Source organism: Eubalaena glacialis, chromosome 6 (assembly GCF_028564815.1).
Source record: "Eubalaena glacialis isolate mEubGla1 chromosome 6, mEubGla1.1.hap2.+ XY, whole genome shotgun sequence".
NCBI lineage: Eukaryota > Metazoa > Chordata > Mammalia > Artiodactyla > Balaenidae > Eubalaena > Eubalaena glacialis.
The window spans coordinates 88,923,709-88,948,925 of NC_083721.1; the positions used below are offsets into that span (position 1 = coordinate 88,923,709).

General features: G+C 38.9%; 1 protein-coding gene across 1 annotated transcript; it reads left to right on the forward strand.

Moving 5' to 3' along the window:
* The first annotated feature begins 2,542 nt into the window (after window positions 1–2,542).
* On the forward strand, window positions 2,543–24,369 carry KCNMB3 (potassium calcium-activated channel subfamily M regulatory beta subunit 3). The gene is given in 5 exon segments (XM_061192751.1): window positions 2,543–2,649; window positions 15,881–16,072; window positions 19,699–19,761; window positions 19,763–19,892; window positions 24,301–24,369. Coding segments are annotated over 5 exon segments (561 nt in total).
* Window positions 24,370–25,217: the final 848 nt, after the last annotated feature.

A 25,217-nucleotide genomic window follows, 5' to 3' on the forward strand; every position in this document is an offset into this window, starting at 1 on the left:
TTGCACCAGCAAAAACTACTCATACCAGGATGATTGTTCAGTTAGAGGTTTATTTATTCTCCTACAAATAACAGAGACAGACAAAGAACATAAGCTGTTGTATACTTTTTAGGTTGTTGTATATGATTTGTACATCTTCAAATTTGAAGAGAGATACAGTTCTCATGAACATGGAGAATTTCAGCTACCAAAGAATTCGTAGCTCTAATAAGTAGTATGTAATTGAGAGAATATGAAAATGAGTGAGGAAGTGGTTTCTCTAGCCTGGTGAAAGGGAGAGATGGTTCTTTTTTCCCTTGAGTAAAGCATCTGTTCAGTGCAAAAGAAAATGTGGAGCCAAGAATCCATGATGCCAGCGTTTTGCAGTAACACCCCCTTTCATCTTCAGATCTCACAACAGTTTATGGGCACTAATTAAGTTACATCACACTCACACAACTCACACTGAATTTTATTTACTTTCTTTTTGCTAAGGAAAACCAGGGCAGGGAATGTATAAAGTGTTACCTGAAGTTACAAACCTGGGATTTGAACCCAGTACCCAAATCCTCTGGCCCAGAGAGGGAAGGGGGCCCAAATGGTGGGCTTGATGGTTGACTCATGGCTTTTGTGGAGTAGGAAGTGATCTCCAGCAACTCTGAGAGGAAAGAGTAAGCTGGGGACTCAGGGACGGTCTGAGGGACCAAGGATGGGGATCAGAGATCCTGATGTATAGTGAAGGTCCGTGCACCTGGCGTCTCTTACCACCACACTCCTTCTGGCTTAGCTTGTGTGTTCCTGAATGGATGCATTGGGATTGCAATTCATAGCAACCACTCTAGGTTCTTCTTGAGAGGTAGGCTGTGAGCCTTGAGTGGAGTGTGTGTGTGTCGGGCACTTGTTGTTAGGGTGAGAGGGGAGTGGTCTGCTATTGGTGGACAGAGAGACCAGCAGTTACCAAGTGAAGGGGCACCAGGAAGAAAATCAAAGGGTAAGAGGTTAAGTTACTCCTCCCACTTAACATCATGACCCTATGTAAAAAGGAAGAAAAAACCAAGCATAGGCTGGGTCCGAGGTCAATCTCAGATGGCCAACTCTGCCAGCTACTTCTAAGACATACCAGACCCAGACTTGTCCAGGACCCAAAATAAATCTGTCTGGATCTATCAGAACTTTTGAATTGGGGCTAAAAGTAATTTAAAATAACTCACTTTTTTTGTTCACACCCTCTTAAAATGAATTTTTAAAGATTCTGCATGAGTGTTTTCACTTAGGTGGAACTAGAATTATAAAATGGGAAGCCCCAGTAAAGGTGAGTGCAAATTCAAGTAGGGGGTCTTAGGGGCTCAGAAAGTACCCTATTTTTGAGGTTGAATCAAATACATAAAAATAGCAGAAAACCACTCATTTCTTCAAAGAGAGTTACATACCAAATTGCAGGGGAATTTATTAGCACATCTAAATCTGAAAAAGAAGATTTATTATATATTTATAAGGCTGTTACAAGTAGGAAGCAGAAGGAAAAAATTCTAGTTGGTATCAGTTTTTATTCCAAATTGCATTAGTTCATTAAAAACAAATAATTTACAAAGGAACTAGTCCATAACTCTAATAGAAAATTAATACAAATCATAAGTATATAAGTATGTTTTTTTCATTAAGTGATATTAATACAGCTGCAAGTAACAGTTAATAAATATGGCTGTATATATATGATGTTTATAGATGAGATTATGCTTACCTTCTTGCTAACACCAATGTTTTGGAAAATGTTAATATTACATTTACTAAAAAACATGCAGCAAAAGTAGTCTACCTAACATTCTATCATCATTTCGGTAAGCTACAATATAATAGTAATTTATGTTCATGATTTCGTGGTATTGAAAGATCCCCCAAATGTCTTTTAGTTATCAAAGAAAGATAAAATATCATTTGATACAGTTTTTTAAAACTTTGTTATAGTTTTAATGGTGAGTTATTTTATGACCCTTTGAGTCTTGAAAATTTGGGAAATCACATATGGTATAGAAACGAATTCTCTTAATCAGTTCATGCAATTAACCAGAAAAAATCCATCCTCTGAGCTTGCACTCTAACAGAAAATTTATGAAAAAGGAAACGTGGCCAGGGCAAAACATTTCCTCTTTTTATAAACCTTGAACTGCGTATGTCCTCCGCAAATTTTACAGGGTCCCTTGGGCCTCAGAACTTTCCACAAGCCTGTAGGTCTCTATGGCGACGCACCGGCTGCTGAAGCAGAGCCCAGGTGATAAGGCGGCGGCAGGCATTGGGCGACCACGGGGAGACGGTCTGGCTGCAGAAAACCACTTAGGGCCTTGAGCCTTTTGGACGGACCGCCCTGCCAGGAATCTGCAGAACCCCCAGACAGGCCTGCCCTAACCCCCCACCTTCCCAGGAGAGCGGGCACCGCACACCACCAGGTGGCAGCTCTGGAGGCGCACGTGCTTCCGATGGCTGCCTGCGCCGGGGACTGGTGGCTCCCCTGGGACCCCACTTCTGTTGATGTTTAAACTTCACCCTTCTGGAGCCCTCAGAGGCTATGGCTCAGGTGGAAGGAGTCCATTTTGCCCAGCCGCCTGGTCTCATGAAGCTGTTCAGCATCCCCGTGCAAATTACACTCCAGGGCGGCTGGAGACGCCAGGGGAGGTAAGTCACCACCGGAATCTCTCAGCTTTCATGGGCATCTCGCTGAACAAGTGGCTAGAAGAAGAGTGGCCATAAGGAGTTTGGGGGTTGAGTTTGGTCTTCATCCTCTGAGGGTGTCCACTTGTCATGCCTCCCAGGGGACCCTGGAGGCTTCCGCAGCAGCACTGCTATCCAGGGGTTGCATCCTTTCTTGTTGGCTTCCTCATCTAGGCTGCAAGTTTTTGGAGGCTAGGGATCTTTTTAAACTCCTCTCTGGCTCCCCAGCAGTAGAACATGGCCCAGCACATAGTTGGTGCTCAACAAATGTCTGTTGGTTAAATGAAATTACTACCAGCATTTGTCGCATTGGTGAAATCTGCTTGGGTCTTGGAGTCACAGCCTGGGTTCAAATCCAGCTCCATCACTTAAATAGCTGTATGACTGTGGGCAAGTCACTTAGCCTCTCTCTGCCCCATCCCCTTGTCTGCTGATGGAGATAGTAATGGTCTCTGCATGCCTTAGCATACTCTCTATGTACTACTTTCTATACTATTCCATTTCACATTTTAGCTGTGGTTATTAACCACCAGCCTCTACTATTTAAGGGGGAAGTGAGACAGGTTATCTTGAGGAGCAGGGGAATGCAAAGCAGAGGGGCTGTACTTCTGCCTGCCCCCAGGCGTGGGGCAGTGGGGCATTGAGAAGTGGGCACCAACATGGAGAGAAGAGCAATGCCTGAGGGTGTTTGAGGAATGAGATATTAAAACTTGCCAGCTTACTCCTGGGAGGGTACATTTCACAGCTAAGTTCACTCACTCTATCTGGAAACCTGGATGGTTTGTTAGCGGCTCAAGTGGAGCTGGGAGCTGAGAAAGTGGAAACAGTAAAGATCATAATGGTCATCACATTGCCCACTCCCATTGTTCTTTAACTACACTCATGGGCCTTTATGTATTTGGGAGAAAGAATGCAGGAGAGTGAGAGGGGTTTGGATGGAGGTTGGGGCTGGAGGAGGAAGGAACAAACAGAAGAAAGCGATAGAGGCAAAAACATTTCTCTCCTACAAGTGAACTAATGCTTTTGTGAGAAGACATTCAAAGTGAGCCATTGTATGGCAGAAGATCAAATGACAAACATGCAAGGGAACAATTTTTAATGCCCCATTAGCTATCAGAGCAGTTGTGTTCTCCCCAAAGCAATACAGCATCCCATTTTCACTTCTGAAATGCACAGTTGGATCACCCATCTTGCCTCTTGCTGAACTTATGAACCATGTTGACTTTTCTCAACCTCCTTTGCTGTTTCAAAAGAAGTTGTTAAATAATTTTGTAATTAAAAAATAGAAGGGTAAAAATAATTACCCAAATCTCTGCAACACAAACAAATTACAGGGAAATATTTATTTAACGTACTCAGCGCTTAGAAATTACATACACATGTGAAATGAATGTCAGCTGAATTATCAAGCTTTGATCAACCGCATCATCCTTCTAAGGAACACTACCCAAGTTACAGTGTTGGAGGGAGAGGCTGCGGGCTTCCGCAGGGATCACACCCAGATGAACATGTTCAAGCTCTTTGAAATTGAATTTGCCTCATGCTAAGCCAGAAGGCACCTGTAGCAACTGTGGTAGTCAGCGCTGGTGGGAAAGTCAGTTCTGTCTGCAGGGGAGCAACAGGAAGGGGTGGGTAATGCCTCCAGGTAACACATTGGTTAGAAGTGAAGATTATTGCTGGCAAAGAGGAATGAAAATGTTATTCACTCATCTCACTGGCTTGAGAACAAAATTAGATCACTCTTAAGCACTTTGAGGTCCTTTGATGAAAGGTGCTTGTAAATACCACAAACTTAATTACAGGACTGTTTATGGCCTCAGAAAACTGGAAAAAACCTAATATTCAACTATAAGGAAATGGTTAAGGAAATTATGGTATATCCAATTCATGGAATATTATGTAGCCAACAGAAGGGTTACAGAGAATTGCTACCAACATGGGAAAGTGGTTATTATGTTAACTGAAAAATACAAGCTTAAAATAAATAAATAAATAAATAAATAAATAAATAAATAAATAAATAAATAAATAAATAAATAAATAAATAAATAAATAAATATATATATATATATATATATATATATATATATATATATATATATATATATATATCTCCAGTGTGATCTCATTCTATTTAAAACAATATAGACGAGGGGAATAACCCAGTAAGTGAATAATAATTCTCTCTGAGTGGTAGAACTGTAGGCGATTTTTATTCTCTTCTCTAGACTTACCCATATTTTCAAAGTTTCATAAAATGAGCATACAAAATAAGTTCATTACTGTTACAAATCCTTTGACATTTATTGATGCTTTCTTTATGGCTTAGTTTGTGGTTAGGTCTCAAATATTTCATGTATGTTTGAGAAGAATATATATTCTGTAGGGGACAATATTCTACCTTTATCATTTAGAAAAAGCTTGTTAATTGCTTTGCTCAAATCTATTTCCTTACTGATTTGTCTGGTTGAGCTATCAATTACTGGGGGAGTGTGTAAAAATATGTCAGTCTGATAGTGGATTTTGTCTATTCCTATCGTTCTGTCAGTGAGGCAATGCTATCAGGTACATATAAATTAGTATCATTATATCTTCCAGGTGAATTGAACCTTAAATCAATGTCATTACCTTCTTTACTTCTAATAAAGCTTTTTAACCGTAACGTTCATATCACCTTGCTTTTCATTAGACTTTGCCTAACAAATTTCAACCTTTCTGTATATCAGTGTGTTTTATTTATTTTTTTAACATCTTTATTGGAGTATAATTGCTTTACATTGTTGTGTTAGTTGCTGCTGTATAACAAAGTGAATCAGCTATACATATGCATATATCCCCATATCTCCTCCCTCTTGCGTTTCCCTCCCACCCTCCCTATCCCACCTTTCTAGGTGGTCACAAAGCACTGAGCTGATCTCCCTGTGCTATGTGGCTGCTTCCCACTAGCTATCTATTTTACATTTGGTAGTGTATATATGTCAGTGCTACTCTCTCACTTCATCTCAGCTTACCCTTCCCCCTCCCATGTCCTCAAGTCCATTCTCTACGTCTGTGTCTTTATTCCTATCCTGCCCTTAGGTTCTTCAGAACCATTTTTTTTTCCAGATTCCATATATATATGTTAACATACGGTATTTGTTTTTCTCTTTCTGACTTACTTCACTCTGTATGACAGACTCTAGGTCCATCCACCTCACTACAAATAACTCAGTTTCACTTCTTTTTATGGCTGAGTAATATTCCATTGTATATAAGCCACATCTTCTTTATCCATTCATCTGTCGATGGACACTTAGGTTGCTTCCATGTCCTGGCTATTGTAAATAGTGCTGCAATGAACATTGCGGTACATGACTCTTTTTGAATTATGGTTTTCTCAGGGTTTATGCCCAGTAGTGGGATTGCTGGGTCATATGGTAGTTCTATTCTTAGTTTTTTAAGGAACCTCCATACTGTTCTCCATAGTGGCTGTATCAATTTACATTCCCACCAACAGTGCAAGAGGGTTCCCTTTTCTCCACACCCTCTCCAGCATTTATTGTTAGTAGATTTTTTGATGATGGCCATTCTGACTGGTGTGAGGTGATACCTCATTGTAGTTTTGATTTGCATTTCTCTAATGATTAGTGATGTTGAGCATCCTTTCATGTGTTTGTTGGCAATCTGTATATCTTCTTTGGAGAAATATCCATTTAGGTCTTCTGCCCATTTTTGGATTGGGTTGTTTGTTTTTTTTGATATTGAGCTGCATGAGCTGCTTGTATATTTTGGAGATCAATCCTTTGTCAGTTGCTTCGTTTGCAGATATTTTCTCCCATTCTGAGGGTTGTTTTTTCATCTTGTTTATGGTTTCCGTTGCTGTGCCAAAGCTTTTAAGTTTCATTAGGTCCCATTTGTTTATTTTTGTTTTTATTTCCCTTTCTCTGGGAGGTGGGTCAAAAAGGATCTTGTTGTGATTTATGTCATAGTGTGTTCTGCCTATGTTTTCCTCGAAGAGTTTGATAGTGTCTGGCCTTACATTTAGGTCTTTAATCCATTTTGAGTTTATTTTTGTGTATGGTATTAGGGAGTGTTCTGATTTCATTCTTTTACATGTAGCTGTCCAGTTTTCCCAGCACCACTTATTGAAGAGACTGTCTTTTCTCCATTGTATATTTTTGCCTCCTTTATCAAAGATAAGGTGACCATATGTGTGTGGGTTTATCTCTGAGCTTTCTATCCTGTTCCATTGTTCTATATTTCTGTTTTTATGCCAGTACCATACTGTCTTGATTACTGTAGCTTTGTAGTATAGTCTGAAGTCTGAGAGCCTGATTCCTCCAGCTCCGTTTTTCTTTCTCAAGATTGCTTTGGTTATTTGGGGTCTTTTGTGTTTCCATACAAATTGTGAAATTTTTTGTTCTAGTTCTGTGAAAAATGTTATTGGTAGTTTGATATGGATTGCATTGAATCTGTAGATTGCTTTGGGTAGTATAGTCATTTTCACAAAGTTGATTCTTCCAATCCAAGAGTATGGTATATCTCTTCATCTGTTTGTGTCATCTTTAATTTCTTTCAACAGTGTCTTATAGTTTTCTGCATATAGATATTTTGTCTCCTTAGGTAGGTTTATTCCTAGGTATTTTATTCTTTTTGTTGCAATGATAAATGAGAGTGTTTCCTTAATTTCTCTTTCAGATTTTTCATCATTAGTGTATAGGAATACAAGAGATTTCTGTGCATTAATTTTGTATCCTGCTACTTTACCAAATTCATTGATTAGTCCTAGTAGTTTTCTGGTGGCATCTTTAGGATTCTCTATGTATAGTATCATGTCATCTGCAAACAGTGACAGTTTTACTTCTTCTTTTCCGATTTGGATTGCTTTTATTTCTTTTTCTTCTCTGATTGCTGTGGCTAAAACTTCCAAAACTATGTTGAATAATAGTGGTGAGAGTGGGCAACCTTGTCTTGTTCCTGATCTTAGTAGAAATGGTTTCAGTTTTTCACCATTGAGAACGATGTTGGTTGTGGGTTTGTCATATACGGCCTTTATTATGTTGAGGTAAGTTCCCTCTATGCCTACTTTCTGGAGGGATTTTATCATAATGGGTGTTGAGTTTTGTCGAAAGCTTTGTCTGCATCTATTGAGATGATCATATGGTTTTTCTCCTTCAATTTGTTAATTTGGTGTATCACATTAATTGATTTGCATATATTGAAGAATCCTTTCATTCCTGGGATAAACCCCACTTGATCATGGTGTATGATCCTTTTAATGTGTTGTTGGATTCTGTTTGCTAGTGTTTTGTTGAGGATTTTTGCATCTATGTTCATCACTGATATTGGCCTGTAGTTTTCTTTCTTTGTGACATGCTTGTCTGGTTTTGGTATCAGGGTGATGGTGGCCTCGTAGAATGAGTTTGGGAGTGTTCCTCCCTCTGCTATATTTTGGAAGATTTTGAGAAGGATAGGTGTTAGCTCTTCTCTAAATGATTGATAGTATTCGCCTGTGAAGCCATCTGGTCCTGGGCTTTTGTTTGTTGGAAGATTTTTAATCACAGTTTCAATTTCAGTGCTTGTGATTGGTCTGTTTTTATTTTCTATTTCTTCCTGGTTCAGTCTCAGAAGATTGTGCTTTTCTAAGAATCTGTCCATTTCTTCCAGGTTGTCCATTTTATTGGCATATAATTGCTTGTAGTAATCTCTTATGATTCTTTGTATTTCTGCAGTGTCAGTTGTTACTTCTCCTTTTTCATTTCTAATTCTGTTGATTTGAGTCTTCCCCCCCTTTTTTTTAATGACTCTGGCTAATGGTTTATCAATTTTGTTTATCTTCTCAAAGACCCAGCTTTTAGTTTTATTGATCTTTGCTATTGTTTCCTTCATTTCTTTTTCATTTATTTCTGATCTGATCTTTATGAATTCTTTCCTTCTGCTAACTTTGGGGTTTTTTTGTTCTTCTGCGGTAGTTATTTCCACTATTTTATCTTCCAGGTCACTTCTCCGTTCTTCTGCGTCAGTTATTCTGCTATTGATTCCTTCTAGAGAATTTTTAATTTCATTTATTGTGTTGTTCATCATTGTTTGTTTGCTCTTTAGTTCTTCTAGGCCCTTGTTAAACATTTCTTGTATTTTCTCCATTGTATTTCCAAGTTTTTGGATCATCTTTACTATCATTACTCTGAATTCTTTTTCAGATAGACTGCCTATTTCCTCTTCATTTGCTTGGTCTGGTGGGTTTTTACCTTGCTCCTTCATCTGCTGTGTATTTCTGTCTTCTCATTTTTTTTAACTTACTGTGTTTGGGGTCTCCTTATTGCAGGCTGCAGGTTAGTAGTTCCCGTTGTTTTTGTTGTCTGCCCCCAGTGGCTAAGGTTGGTTTAGTGGGTTGTGTGGGCTTTCTGGTGGAGGGGACTTGTGCCTGTGTTCTGGTGGATAAGGCTGGATCTTGTCTTTCTGATGGGCAGGACCGCGTCCGGTGGTGTGCTTTGGGGTGTCTGTGAACTTATTATGATTTTAGGCAACCTCTCTGCTAATGGGTGGAGTTGTGTTCCTGTCTTGCTAGTTGTTTGGCATGCGGTGTCCAGCACTGGAGCTTGCTGGTCGTTGAGTGGAGCTGGGTCTTAGCGTTGAGACGGAGATCTCTGGGAGAGCTTTCACTGTTTGATATTACGTGGGGCCAGGAGGTCTCTGATGGTCCAGTGTCCTGAACTCGGCTCTCCCACCTCAGAGGCTCAGGCCTGACACCCAGCAAGAGCACGAAAACCCTATCAGCCACACATCCAGGTATGTGGGGAGTTTCTTGCCTTTTGGGAAGTCTGAGGTCTTCTGCCAGCGTTCAGTAGGTGTTCTGTAGGAGTTGTTCCACATGTAGATGTATTTTTGATGTATTTGTGGAGAGGAAGGTGATCTCCATGTCTTACTCCTCTGCCATCTTGAAGATCCTCCCCATCTGTGTGTTTTAGATGTAAAAACATATATTTAAATCCAGTCGGACAACCTTTATCTTTTAACTGGATCATTTAATCCATTTAGATTTATTGTAATTACTGGTGTACTTAGAGTTATTTTATCATGTTTTTGTGCTTTCTATCTGTCTTGTCTTTTCCATGAGTTTTTCTTTTTCCCCTTCTTCCTTGCTTTCTTTTGGATTGATTTTTTCCCCCTTTCATTCTTTCTCTCTCTACTGGTTTGGAAGTTATATCACCTATTTGTACTCTTTTAGTGGATACTCCAGCAATTTTAGCATGCAGACTTGAACTTAAAAAGTGAAATCAATATCTTTATCATCTCCTCAAAAAATATTAGTAATTTAGAACACAGTAACACTGTCACCTCCTATAAGGTACGTGCTCTTATAATGTATTTGTCTTTTCTTTTAACCCCACAAGACGACATCATCACCATTATCATCATCATTTTAATTAAAAAATTTTAAAATTTAAATATTTAACTATTGAAGTTTTATTATTACTGTTATTTTGTAAGGTTTGTATCTTTACTTACCTATTTACTCCTGTAATTGCTCTTCATTTCTGACTAAATCTCAGCTCTTCTACCTGTATTGTTCTCCCTCTGCCTGAAGTAAATACTTGACCTTTTTCTTTAGTGAGGGTCTGTTGATGGCAAACTCAGCCTTGTGTGTGTCTGAAATGCCTTTATTTCATACTTATTCTTGAGAGATTTTTGCTGAGTATAGAGTTCTGTTTTCTCTCAGCATATTGACAATATTCCTGTCTTCTGGCTTCTTTTGTTGTTATAGGGAAGTAGGCTTTCAGCCTAATTGTCATTCCTTTGAAGTTAATCTGTCTTTTTCTCTGGCTGCTTTTAAGAATTTCTCTTGTCTTGGTGTCTGTGCAATATCTCTGTGATGTATATAGGTGTGGGTTTCATTTTATTTTATCCCACTTGGCTTCTGGAATCTGTGGACTGGGTCTTCATCAATTCTGTAATTTTATTGTTTTTTTAAAAATATTGCTTGGCTTTCTTCTCTTCTTTTTCTGGAATTCTGAACAGACTTTATGTTAGACCCTTTCTATCTATCTTCCATGCTTCTTAACCTTTCTTCAATATTTTCCATTAAAGAAATCTCTGTATTATACTTTAGCTAAAGTATATTTAGCAATATACTTTATTTATTTTGCAGGTCCATCTATTTACTAATTATCTTTTCAGATGTATCTAATCTAACTGTTAAATCCATCCATTGATTTTTTTATTGAAGTATATTTGATTTACAATGTTTTAGGTGTACAGCAAAGTGATTCACATATATATAATATATATATTATATGTATACATTCTTTTTCAAATTCTTTTCCGTTATAAGTTATTACAAGATATTGACTATAGTTTCCTGTGCTCTACAGTAGGTCCTTGTTGTCCATTGAGCTTTTTATGTCAATTATTTTATTTTTTATTTCTAGAAATTCTGTTTGGTTCTTTTTAATATTGGCTTGGTCATGTTTTAGAGTCTTTTGCTCTTTCTGATATCCAATCCCTCCTTTATTTCTTCAAACATATTGTAGATATATTTTTATATATTGTCCAATATCAGAAGTTTTTTTTTGGATCTGATTCTATTGCTACTTTTTCTCACTCCAAGGTCCTTATTGTGTGCTTTATGACTTTAGAATGAGAGTACATACTCCTTGAAACTTTATAGGATTCCTTCGAGACCTAGGTTGAAGGTGATCTCCTCCAGAGAATTTATATCTTTGCTTCTGCCAGCTGCCAGAAGGCACTAACTACTTGAGATAAGATTAAGTGAAATTCTTAGCTTGAGGGTTTTAGATTTCCCAAGTAGTGTGAATTCTGGCTATAAACTCTCTTAAGGATCACCTTAAGGTTATGAAATCTCAGGGGAGATTATAGTTTTCCTCCTGTACTCAGTGTCAGGTTAGAGTAAGCCATGTTCCTTGCAGTCTCCTAGGGAGTTGTGTGTGGGAGGGAGGTGGCTACTTCCAATTCAGCCTTACACTGAGTACGAGGTCTTATGGGTCCCAGCTCTCGTTGAGAGCATTACCTCCCACACCTTTGATAGGCCCTGGGCATTGTCTCCTGTCCCTGTGTCCCCCCCCACCCCGAAACTGTGAGACTGAAGCTCAAGGTCACCAAGTTCTGCAAATGTCCTCAAGATTAAAATTTGCCCCAGTCTACTTTCCCTTCTGGGTTCCTACTTTCACATAGTTTTTGTCCTTTGAGTATTTCAAACTCGTTTTTGAAGCTTTGACCAGAATTTTTATTGTTTACAGTTAAAGTGGGTATCTAGTCCATTTTGCTGGAGAAATAGAAGACTATTATTATTACAACAATAAAAATATAGCTGTGTGGGCTTCCCTGGTGGCGCAGTGGTTAAGAATGCGCCTGCCAATGCAGAGGACATGCGTTCGATCCCTGGTATGGGAAGATCCCACATGCCGCAGAGCAACTAAGCCCGTGCGCCACAACTACTGAGCCTGCGCTCTAGAGCCCGCCAGCCACAACTACTGAGCCCGCGCACTACAACTACTGAAGTCTGCGCGCCTAGAGCCTGTGCTCTGCAGCAAAGAGAAGCCTGCGCACCGCAACGAAGAGTAGCCCCCCTCCCTGCAATTAGAGAAAGCCCGCACGCAGCAATGAAGACCCAATGCAGCCAAAAATAAATTTTAAAAATATATAGCTGTGTATTCATTTTTAGCAATTATTTTATATTATCTTTCCCTCCAAACATGAAATAACTTCTTCACAAGGGGTCTCTGAGGTTGTCAGCTTTTCATGAAGCCTTGAAACAAAGTGGACAGAAATATTAGAAAGATAAAACATAGTCTATTATACTACCAGGTCTGTCCTTATTCCTAAATGAGATCAGATTAGGTTATGCCAGTTGTAACTGGGTATGTTAAATCATACAGTTATAACTGGGTATGTTAAATCAATATGTCAGAAATGGCAAAGAGGCCTCATAGTAACCCTCTTTGTGCATGGATTCCATGGATATCTGAAGATAAACCTCCGGATACTTTACAGTGCAAAGCAACTAAAAGCCCAGTTTCAGAACACGAGGGAAATGCTGGGTGTTGGGTATTGGGAACCTACAAAATATCCAAACCTTCCTTTAGGGCTAAAACTCTTAATCAAGCTATCATATTTGTTGAGAAACTATAAAATATACTGGCTTAACTTTTGTTAAATTTTTCTTTTGCCTTCCCATTCTCTGAGGGTGGGATGATAGAAGGTAAAATATCAAAGGAGACTAAAAATCCCCAAACCAGGTCCTTGATTCCCAAAGTAGTGTAACGACACTGTTACCATCTCCTGAGAGCAGTGCTTCCCAGAGCAGGCTCCTGGAACACCCTGGATCGCCCGACATTCCCTTCACTCTCTTTGGAGTCGAAGATACTGCTAGGGAGAAAGGGAACTAGGGAGAGAAAGGGGGACGGATGGAAGATAAAGTATAAAATATGCTTTTGGAGGAAAACGATTCCCTTGACAGGGTTTTTGCTCACCTTCAGAATTTGGTAAGCTTTTTACACAGCTTGATGGACCCTGAATTTTTACCACTATGGCTGCATTTGTTTGGCTTAAGATTTCGTTAAGCTTCTTAAAATAGAAGGACCTCCAGGACACAAATGCCTGCTGAACAGGGAATAGCAAATCAGTGACAGTGACCACAGGAAGTGGTGGGACTGTTGCAGATTGGAGAAGACCCCGCTGTCCACAGGGGCAGCCTCTACTCGACTTGGCCAGCTGTTCATAGGCAGGAATGTGGACCTTGTGATTTTTTTTCAAAAGTAGAAATCAGGGCTTCCCTGGTGGCGCAGTGGTTAAGAGTCCGCCTGCCAATGCAGGGGACACGGGTTCGAGCCGTTGTCCGGGAAGATCCCACATGCTGCAGAGCAACTAAGCCCGTGCGCCACAACTACAGAGCCTGCGCTCTAGAGCCCGTGAGCCACAACTACTGAGCCCGCGTGCTTAGAGCCCATGCTCTGCATCAAGAGAAGCCACAGCAATGAGAAGCCCGCGCACCGCAACGAACAGTAGCCCCTGCTCGCCGCAACTAGACTGCGTGCAGCAACAAAGACCCAATGCAGCCAAAAATAAATAAATAAATTTATTTAAAAAAAAGTAGAAATCAGCATTTTTGTGAGAAATTTCATGATTTTTAAAGTGTTAGCAATGAATCCCACATTAAAAAAAAAACAAAACCACACACACAGAAAAGGCCAAACAGAACACATCTGTGGGCTGGATACTGTCCATGGGTCACCAGTTGGCAACCTTTGTTTTGGACTTTGATCCCTGGACACCCCCTTGTGAAAGAATTTATCACCTCCTTTGCTAGAGCAGAACAGAGAGAGGGAGAGAAGAGGCGTAAGGCCACTTGAGTGGAGCTGTATGAAGACAGAGGAGAGGTGGGCGAGGGAGACGCCAGCAGCGAGGCCCTCACTGTTCTGAATGGACTGGGCCCTGGGCCAGAAAGCCATGTGGTGGATGTGCTGCCTTCTCAACAGCTGGATATGAAAGAACAAGTCAGATCCTACTTCAGGATGCTATTAATTCCAAATGTGAGCTTGCCGAGTCATTCTTTCCATATGGAATTCATAAAAGAATGTAAAAAATATTTTCAGGGGAAATATGCAATTTCCCTGGAAGATAAGTAAGTTTATAACACTATTTACATAAAGTGAATGAAAGCTACTTATAGGTAATTCTTTCCTAGTCATTGATTAAACAGATCTCTAAAGACTTAGCCCAGGCAACATTCCTTAGTTTTGTTACATGAAAAAAAAATTTATAACACATCATTTTAGCTTGTTTAGATGGACTTTTAACCGTGCTCTGAATATAAGATCTCATTGTGTTGCATCAAGCCTGCTTACAACCCTCAGGTGGGCGGCAAACGGAATCATCCCTCCATCCCCCATGGGTTGGTAAATGTTCCCATTTTTTTTTCTAACATTTGTCAAAAAACGCTTTATGACTGAAATATGACAAATGGCACATATTTAAAGTGTGCCATTTGGTAAGTTTTGACATATGTGTATACCAGTGAAACCATCACACAATCAAGATAAAAAACATATCCATCACCTACTACCATGAAAGTTTCCTTGTGCCCTTTTGCATCCTCTTCCAACCCCCAGGTAACCGCTAATCTGCTTTCTGTCACTAAAGATAAGTTTGCATTTTCTAGAATTTTGTAGGAATGGAATCATACAGTGTGGCCTCTTTTGTTTGGCTTTTTTCACTCAGCATAATTATTTTGAGGTTCATCATGGGTACTGTGTTTATCAGTTCTCTTGCTGAGTATTATTCCATTGTATGAACGTAAGAGTTTATACTTGTCGATAAAAATTTGGGTTGTTTTCAGTTTTGGGCTCCTTACAAATGGGGTGCCATGAACATCGGTGTACAAGTCTTTGTATGATCATACGCTTTCATTTTGCTTGGTAAATAAATACGTAGGAATGGAACACCTGGGTCATATGGTCCCATATATGTTTAACTTTTTTAGGAAATACCAACTGTTTTCCAAGGTGGTTATACTGTTTTATATGCCCATCAGTAGTGTAGGAGAGTTCCAATTCCTTCACATCATCTCCAACACTTGGTATTGTCTGTCTTTTTGGTTAAACCCATTCTAGTGGGGGTGATATGGTATCTCCATGTGGTTTTAATGTACAAGTTACTAATGAGCATCTTTTTATGTGCTTATTTGCTCTTTATATAACTTCTTTGAAGTGGCTGTTGAAATTGTTAACTGGATTGTGTGGCATTACTGAGTTTGAGAGTTCTTTATGTGTTCTGGATTCAAGTCCTTTATCAGATAAATGATTTGCCAATATTTTCTTCCAGTCTGGGCTTGTTTTTCATTCTTTTAACAGTGTCTTTTGAAGAGCAGAAATTTTAAATTTTGATGAAGTCCAATTTACCAGTTTGTTCTCTTTCACATTGTGCTTGTGTGTTGTATCTAAGAAATATTTGCCTAAACCAAGATCATAAAGGATTTGTTTTTTGTTTTCTTCTAGAAATGTTAGAATTTAAACTTAGGCTTTTAAAAACAAATAGTTTACTTAATTTTTTAAATTGAAGTGTAATTGACCTACAACACTATGCTAGTTCCAGGTGCACAACATAGTGATTCAATATTTCTATATTCTACAGAATAATCAACACTGTTCCCAATTCTTTATGAGCTTACTGAAATATCTCCTTCCCTCTTCCCACAAAGGACAGCCTTTTCTACCTCAGGGAGGAAGAGAAACATAGACCACAATGACGGAGACCTGCCAGATGTGCACAGGAAGCTGCCATCCAGTGCTGCAGAGGACCGAGCCATACTGCTATGGTTTGCAATGATAGGCTTCTCTGTCCTAATGTTCTTCTTGCTTGGAATAACCATCCTAAAGCCCTTCATGCTCAGGTAAGAAACAGAGAGAGGAGACCTAGAATTTCCAGTTCAAATCAGGTGCAAGCACAGTGGTAGAGGAGGGGAGGGGAGGCTGGCTTTGGTTTCTCCAGAATCCCTGTTCCTCTCTCAGTGCTGGGTGTGGAGGAAGAGGTGGTAGGAAAGTGGAAGATACTCCTTTGCCGCTCCCCTCCTCCAATCTCAAAATTCTTTCAACAATGGTCCACATATTAGATATTTCTGTAGGTAGTAAAGTCTTTCTTTAACATGTACATATCACAGGGAAGGGGATGAGCATGAGCTTTTGCATGAGCATAACAAAAGTTTTTTGAGTTTGATAATATCTACCTGGCACATAGTAATTGCTCAATAAATATTAGTTTTCTTCCTTTTAAGTAGTTTCCTTAGTAAATACATGTAATAAGTTACCATTTATTAAATATATATTATATGTCAAATATATATTATATTTTATCCTATTTAAACCTATAGCAAGTCCATGATGGAAGCGTTATTTTATTACTTAACTTTCGTTTTATGAATGAGAAAGCTGAGGCTCAGAAAGGCCAAGTAGAATACCCAAGGTCATATAGCCAGTAAAGAATCTGCCTATTCATTCTGATATAAGGCTCCTTGCCTCCTGATACTTAACTGAAGTTTGCTGCAGTGAGGAGGATGGGAGTGTTGATTAGGGCTGTAGAGGAGCGATTTAATTTTGGAGACTGGCTCACACAACATGGGGTACTTTGGAGGAGGGCGGCACTGGGTAGGGGGTAAGCAAGGTATACCTCCCCTTTGGCTAGCCAAAGAGCAACAGAAAGCCCAGCAGGTACGGGAAGAGGGAGGCCTAGGAGTTCAGTGAAGAAAAAGGGTCACAGAAAAGGAACTGTGTGGCCTGCTTTTGTTATTCTGATATCAGATTCATCTCCCACCACTCCTGGGTTACCATTGTTAGGGCAATAATATGGAGGTTATCCTCCACTGTAGCACCCAGTGCCACCATTAGAAGGATTCCAGGGGAATTGTCTCTTTGATATTAGCAGCAGGAGAATCTGTTCTGCTCCTGATCAACCAGTTTGCTTTTATTCAGTGGACACCAGGAATCTTTTATCTGGTTGTGTTTCCTTCATTGCTTTGGCTGCTAGGAAGCTCAGAGCCAAATTTGTGGCCCTGCTTTTATAACTATAGGGGATCTTATGGTTTGGAGGCTACATGTTTGTACCTCACTCTTGCCTTCATTCTAGCTTTCTACCTTCCTTTTCCTGTTACTCCATTTTCCATCTATATATCTATATCTGCATTATATACATCTACATAAGTTCAATAAATGTGTGAGTGTGTGCATGTGTGTGCAGGTCAGATTATTATTATTTTTTTTAAATTTTATTTATTTATTTATTTATGGCTGTGTTGGGTCTTCATTTCTGTGTGAGGGCTTTCTCTAGTTGAGGCAAGTGGGGGCCACTCTTCATCACGGTGCGCGGGCCTCTCACTGTCGCGGCCTCTCCTGTTGCAGAGCACAGGCTCCAGACGTGCAGGCTCAGTAATTGTGGCTCACGGGCCCAGTTGCTCCGCGGCATGTGAGATCTTCCCAGACCAGAGCTCGAACCCGTGTCCCCTGCATTGGCAGGCAGATTCTCAACCACTGCGCCACCAGGGAAGCCCCAGATTATTTTTTTTAAATGTGATATGTGATATATTTGGGAGATGGTTTGAAGTTACCTTCTGTAAGCTAGCACCAAACTGTTACTCATATTTAAAACTTACTTTTCTAAGCATTTCTGGAAACAGTTTGCTGGAAGTAATTAAGGGAATGTTTAAGAGTGGTGAGTTCTCATCTCTCTTGCCTTGTGATCTTGTGCCACCAGAGAATAGTTTTGCTTCATAAAAGATGAAAGTTTTGCTTCATAAAAGATGAAAGTTTTGCTTCATAAAAGTTGAGAGGCTTGGGTAGCTCATACCTATCCCCACTCCCTTATACCCTCATTTCTCAATCAAACGATGGAATTTGTCTATTTGTAGACAGATAGACGCACAATACTATTGAAAGAACATGCTGAATGTTTCAGCCTTAAATACATTCCTGGTTCTACCTGAAAGCCTCTGGCCTGGCCCTTGTACATAGGAAAGAATATCCCACTCTCTATATTGGAGTTTCCTGAAATCTTCAAGGAAGGTTCAAACCAAACTCTGTTTGGCACTTGGTTAGGATTTAGAGAGTTTTAAGTTCTAACACAGAAAGGCAGACAACTCTAAATACTTTAAGATGCCTGGTCTAAATAAGTAGAGAAATTAATTTTGTGAAAATCAGGTCAGTGCTAAACCTGTGAAAGAACCTTATTTTCCATTTTTGTATTTTCACTTGCCCAGTATTTTATTCTTCTAAGGCCATATCTAGTGATTTTTTTTTTAATGCCCTGGGCCTTGAGATCATGTTAAAATGCACTGTGTGTCACGGGTTTGTTATGTTAATAAAGAAAAATGATTACATACAGTCCAAGATCTTAATGAGAGTACAGTCTGAACCTAGCTAAACGATGCTTTTCAAACATTCTGGCTTTAGAATTTGCTAATCTAACTTCTTGTGTTTAAGGCACAGGGAAATAAACACAAAGACTCACCTAGATGTGAGTGTGAGGATACATGAGGAGGTGGACCTGTGCATTCAATCAGAGCCTTTCCTCTCACTCTCGTTTACTTTATCTTGGACCTGTTCTCTAATTATTTTATACACAAGTGTCCTTTCTCTTCAACACCACCGCAAAGTCTTCATGGGCAGGAATTTTGTCTACCCCGTCTCACTGCACCTGTGACATTCTGTATATGCAGTGCATGTGCAAATTCTCAAGGAATGTTTTCCAAGTAAAATTTAATTCAGGACAACACGTATTGAGCCTCTACTGTGTGAGAGGCATTGTGCTTTATGCTTTGAGGAACATAAAGATGAATAGGATATAGTTCTTGATCTTAAGGAAATTACTAATAGTAAAAACATGGCAAGTTTTCTAATGAGAGATTCCCCATATGATTTGCATTTGCCTCTTTGGAAGTAGAGTGGAATTGAACCTTGTTACCACAACTTTCGGAGGCTATGTTGTCTAAGAGCCCTGTGGTTGGACTCCTTCCAGAGGCACGTTTTCACCAGGACAAGCCAGTGGGTGCATCTTGAGATGATGAGGCAGGAGAGAGATTTCTGAGTGTGAATCTTTGTGGTTACGGTATTTAGGATAATATTGCTCAAAGTGTGGTTCTCCAAATACCTGCAACTTAAATACTATTAAATATACAGATTCCTGGGCCTCAACTTGGATCAACTGAACCCGAATCCCTGGGAGTGAAGTCATAGAACCCACGTTTTAACAAATTCTTCATTCTAAGGAACCCACTCAGGTGATTCTGAAGTTTGAAAACCATTGATCTATAGTGAGAAATATGGGTCATATTGAGGGTCATAATTGAGATGGGACTTGGCACTTTGCTGCTGTTTGTCCCATTGCAAGGTTCTCCATGCTCCCAAATCATTGGATGCCTTCTGTAATCATCCTACATTGCTTTGAAATAGATGCCTTGGGTTACCACATTAGAAATATAGGACTAAATTTTCTAGGGGTGAAAATCATTTATTTTTTTCCAAATTGAAGCACCCAGAGAGAAGAATCTAACTGCACTATCATCCACACGCACATCTTGGACGACTGGATGGACTTTCACCTGTGGTGTGGACTGCCGATGTCAGGGCAAGTACCCGTGTCTGCAGGTGTTTGTGAACCTCACCCCTTCAGGTCAGAAAGTGCTCCTACATTATAATGAAGAGGCTGTCCAGATAAATTCCAAGGTAGTGTAAAGTTCATGCGATGAGACAGTTCTAATTACAGCAACTTTTCCATGGCAGACTGTCCCTAGCAAGGTGCAGTAGCCATCTCTAGATAAATCTGTTTTCTTCCAGTGAACATTGTGACAATGACCCAATCAGGATAAATGAAGCTAAAAGCATTCTTGGAGGAAAAATGGGGTATATAGAAAAGAGAGGTCATATTGGTGTCTGGAATTTAAAGACTGGGCCAATGAACAGAGTTATTTATAATTCTTATTTTTGGAGGTCCCATTCCCCATCATATCGAAAAGGTTAAAATGTACTTACAGTCCACCTTAAATCAAACAAGTAATTTTTCTTATCAAAGAAATTTAAATATTATCCTTTAAAGGGTACTGAACAGGTTCATATGATTTAAAGGGTACATTTTCACATAACTATAAAAGTTGAGTTGTATTAGCTTAGTTGACATTTTACACTTTGTCGTGTTTACTTAAGCACTGATTTCAATCTGATGAGTTTGGTTTTCTATTTTGGATGCAATAATCTTTAAGGTCTCAAACAGTTTTGTGGGCCCTTGGCACAGTGTCGTGAGTGCTTAGTGGATATGGCAATAAACCTCAATTGTCTTTATTCCCACATCCTGTTTAGTGCTCAGAAATGGCCATTTCACTATTTGCCCTCCTGGCAACCCTTCCCCATGAGCTATGTAATAGGTTTCATCACCTTCTGAGATTAAAACTCCTCACAGCTTCAGTCTAAAGCGATTTCAGAATTTAAACTTTTGTTTAAGCGCTTGTTTTCGGAGACAGTGCCCTCACCTTTCTTCCTCCTCCATATTCCTAGTGCTTCTATACACCTAAGTGCTACTGGGATAGAAATGATTTGCTCGACAGTGCTCTGAACATAGAGGAATTCTTTGATCACAAAATGGGACCCCCTTTTCATGCTTCCACACTCCAGACAGCCAATCCGAAGACGTCATTCTCATAAAAAAGTATGACCAAATGGTTATCTTCCGCTGTTTATTTTGGCCTTCATGACTGATAGATGGCGCCCTGACAGTTGGCATGGCGAGATTGACACAATACCTGTCCCTCTGATGTGAAAAATATAGCACTGCGCTCAGAGACGAGGTAAGTGACAAAGTTCCTTACATGGCACAGCATCAATTCAAACTGTGGAGTGTTGGGAGGAGCAAAGGAAGGAGCAGAGAAATCTTAAGATGGCGGCCAAATTAAAGTCCTGGCCTTCAGACACCTGCAATTTCTGCACTTGAGGACCTAATTATGCCTGCTTGCAAACTAACCATGTAGAAGCAAGGTATGACATTTCATGTGGGAAAGACAAATCTCATTAAGAAGTCTCATTATGTATTTATTTATTCTATAAATACATATAAATTCACCATGTTTTTTTACTCCAAATCTCTCCACGTCAGCCAGGGAAGCACGTTTTGTTTCCACAGGGCAAACTGAGCTCACAGTCACTGTGCTTCCTCTAATATCAGCTCTAGCTAGAACTCGTCATCGTGGAAATAAATGATGAGGGTTTCTAACCTACTGAGCACTGAACAGCCAGTCTAGTTCTATGCAACATAGTTCACATTAAAACATTTCTCAAAGAAGTCTTAGTGAAGAGCAGTTCATTCACTGTAGGAAGATAATAATCTGATAATTTCAGAAAATGTGGACCTACTGTTTTACCTCAGCATCCATGAGAAAGGAGGAAAGCCGCTGCCTAGGAAATTCACTAAGCTTAGCCTTATTTGTACTTAACCTTGCCGTGTACCATGTGATTTTTCTTTGAGCGACAAGTTTTTCTAATTATGCTTTCCGTAAGCGCATTTTGTTCTTCGTGTACATTCTGGAGGGAGTGGGAGAGATAGCTAGAAATGTGTTATGAAGTAGGGAGAAGCTGTACTGGATGGAATTTAACATTCACCTCAGGTAATCCGCATCACAGAAAAGTCCCACATGGATAGTCAACAATTGTCTGTACTTTAATTAATGAATCAACCATGGTTATTAAATACTGTCACAAGACTCTCCCAACAAGTGCTTTCCAGGTTAAGCTGAATATGAGTTGAAAACAGAGTTCATTCTGAAACCAGTGTTCCTCAAAGTAGCTTTACAATTTTACTAAAAAAATTGTACATCATGGACAATAGAAAGAATGACTTTTGAAACAACTTTTATACGTAGATGTAATCAAAACAGAAACTTTGACTCTAAGCCAATTTAATTCCTTTTAGCAAATAAGTGCAAGTCACACATTATTAAATAAACTGAATAATAGAGCACTATTGACTTCACCAGCAGTGAACAATTTTGGTGTTTTCTCCTCTTTCTAGTGTGGAATAGTGGAGAGAACATGTATCTCAGAGTACAATTTTTTTGCATTTGTAGGCCATAATTACAACTTTTCAGATATGTATCCTTGGGCAATTCAGCTGAACTGTTTGAGCCACTCTTATCTATAAAATGGGGATGATCTCTTCTTTCATGAGGTTATTTTTAGGGAAGAAACAAGGAAGAGTATGTAAAACACCTAGCTTAGTTTCTGGTACATAGTAGAGGTGCTCAAAAATGTTTGTTAGTAGATAACAAAACTTTTGCTAAGTTTCAGTTTTCAGTCAGCCGTATCCCTCTTCTGGGTATATACCCAAAGGAAATGAAATCAGTACCTCCAAGAAATATCTGCATTCCCATGTTCACTGCAGCTCTATTCACAACAGCCAAGATATGGAAACAACCTAAGTGTCCATCAACAGATGAATAAATTGTGATATATATATATATATATATATATATATATATATATATATATATATATAAAATGTGTGTATAAATACATGCAATGGAATATTTTTCAGCCTTAAAAAAAAGGAGATCCTGCCATTTGCAACAACATGGATGAACCTGGAGGGCATTGTGCTAAGTAAAATAATTCAGACACAGAAAGGAAAAAACTGCATTTCACTTATATGTAGAATCTAAAAACATCAAATACATAGAAAGCAGAGAGCAGAATGCTGGTTACCAGGGGGTGGGGAGGTGGGGGAAATTGGGGAGATGTTGGTTAAAGGGTACAAACTTTGTTACAAGATGAATAAATCTCGAGATCTAATTTACAGCATGATGACTATAGTTAATAATACTGTATTGAATACTGGAAATCTGCTAAGAGAATAGAGTCTAGGTGCTCTCATCACGCACACACACAAAAGGTAACTATGTGAGGAGATGATACGTTAATTGGCTTGACTGTAGCAATCATTTCACTATGTATACGTATATCAAATCATCATATTGTAAACCTTAAGTATACACAATTCTTACTAAAAATAAATTCACTCGGTCTTGGTACCTTTTGTTGGACAGCTGGGCATAGGGGCTGGGGTAGGGAGCTGCAGTAAAGGATTCCTCCCCACCTTCTCTTGGCTAAATATCATATGCATTTAAGGTCCAGAACATGCTGTTTAAAAGGTCGTAATAAATTATTCTGTATGCCAAAGACTTCCCCGTAATAAAATATATGTATGCGTACACACTTTAAATCATTCTGTAAATTGAGATTCTCTAGATTTCTTAAATTAAGGGCACATATCTATTCCATTTCTTAGTAAGTTTGACACCCATCTAACAATATGCAGTTCTTTGGATTTTTCTTCTAAAAAATTCAAAACAGTCTGAAACCTGAAGTGTATGAAAGTGTGAAACCTTAAGTGTTTCAAATACTACAATTTTCCATTTATATAGTGGCTACTTGGTTCATCTCAGGAAAGAGAGACATTATGCTTGAAGAACAAAGTCAGTTTACAACAATGTTAACTCAGTCACTCTAACCATATGGCAGATAAACAAAATTTTAGCAATTATTTGCTGTGAATTGCTTAGAAGTACTAAATATCAATGCCCATGTGCATTACTGGTCCAAGAAAAGCCCAGACTTACCTTTTGCAAGGTTTATGATAGCTGAATGCAAAACCAGTTTGCTTCTAGCCGAACTTCACTTTTAGGTTCTAGTCATCAACTGACTTGGGAAAAAGTCTGTCCACACATACAAACACATTCATACATGTATGTGTACACATATATTTCTGCTTAAAATACAAGCACATAATTCTTCATGCTTAAAGGAAGTTAGTTAATATATAAACAGGTATTTCTCTAATATTCATCACTTCACTGGGACAGAAAAATTGGCTTTTAAGGCATAATAGTTTCAGGTTTTTAGTCAACTATACTTAGTCATTATTGACAAGAACTCAAATTCAGCTAAATTTTGATTATTAGCAACACTGGTTTGCTGTTAAGTATTAAAAAGAAGTGGCAAAATATAATTATCACAGTTTTTTGTTTAACAAATAGTACACTAAGGATTGTTTGGACACAAGTCAAAGTAATATTTTTTTTTTAATAAACAGCGTGACGTTACAGACTGCAAAGTTAAAGTAAAGCAGACATTGACAGTTTCTGATGAGCATAAACAGTAAGTGCAGTCACAGGCCAAACTTCTTGCCAGGAACAGCAAGACTGGGGAGAGGTCTTAAATTTAGTGACACTGTATTAGTCTATATTCTCAGTACAATAACACATGCACTTGCTGTGCCAAATACTTTTTGGGCCATCATTAAAAGAACATTTAAAAACATTTTCCTCCTAACTAATGCAGTATACCACAGGACTCCAACTCATTGAATGACAAAATATAGTGAAATAGATTTGCTACAATAAATCGGGCTAAAGAGGGTGATGGGAACTCCTTTTTGAAGCTTCCAAAGTCAACATTTGATGTATCAGTAGTCTAATTTTGGTAGTGCCACATTCCCAAGATGTTAAAGTGTTACGTTCTAAAAGCATACATTCTTTTAGATTTTATTCAATCCAATAAAGTCTGAGGACTGAGTCACATTGAAACCATTAACTGCATTTGAAACTTTGGTTCCATAGCCAAAAACATTTCTACAAATCAGATGAAGGCCAAGCTGTCCAATACTCTTAGGAACATAAATCTGATAAGAGGATTTTTCTTATGAAATCAATGGGTAGTGACCACATCTGGAAATTTATACTAGAATTAAGTTTCATCTTATTAAAGATATTCTGAGAAAATAATAAAACAGTGAAGGTTTTCTGCCTCCTTGCTATCCTAGAAGGATTAACAGAAGTAAGAATCACCTAAAAGTATACATGGCTCTTAGCATAACCACAAAATTATTGTAGTGAGAGATTAAATAATGTTTTAGATAGATTCATAAACTTAATTTAATGCTTACAAAATGCATTACCCTCCCCATACTTACCAACATGAGGACTGGAGTCTACTGTTGGTAGTGAAAAT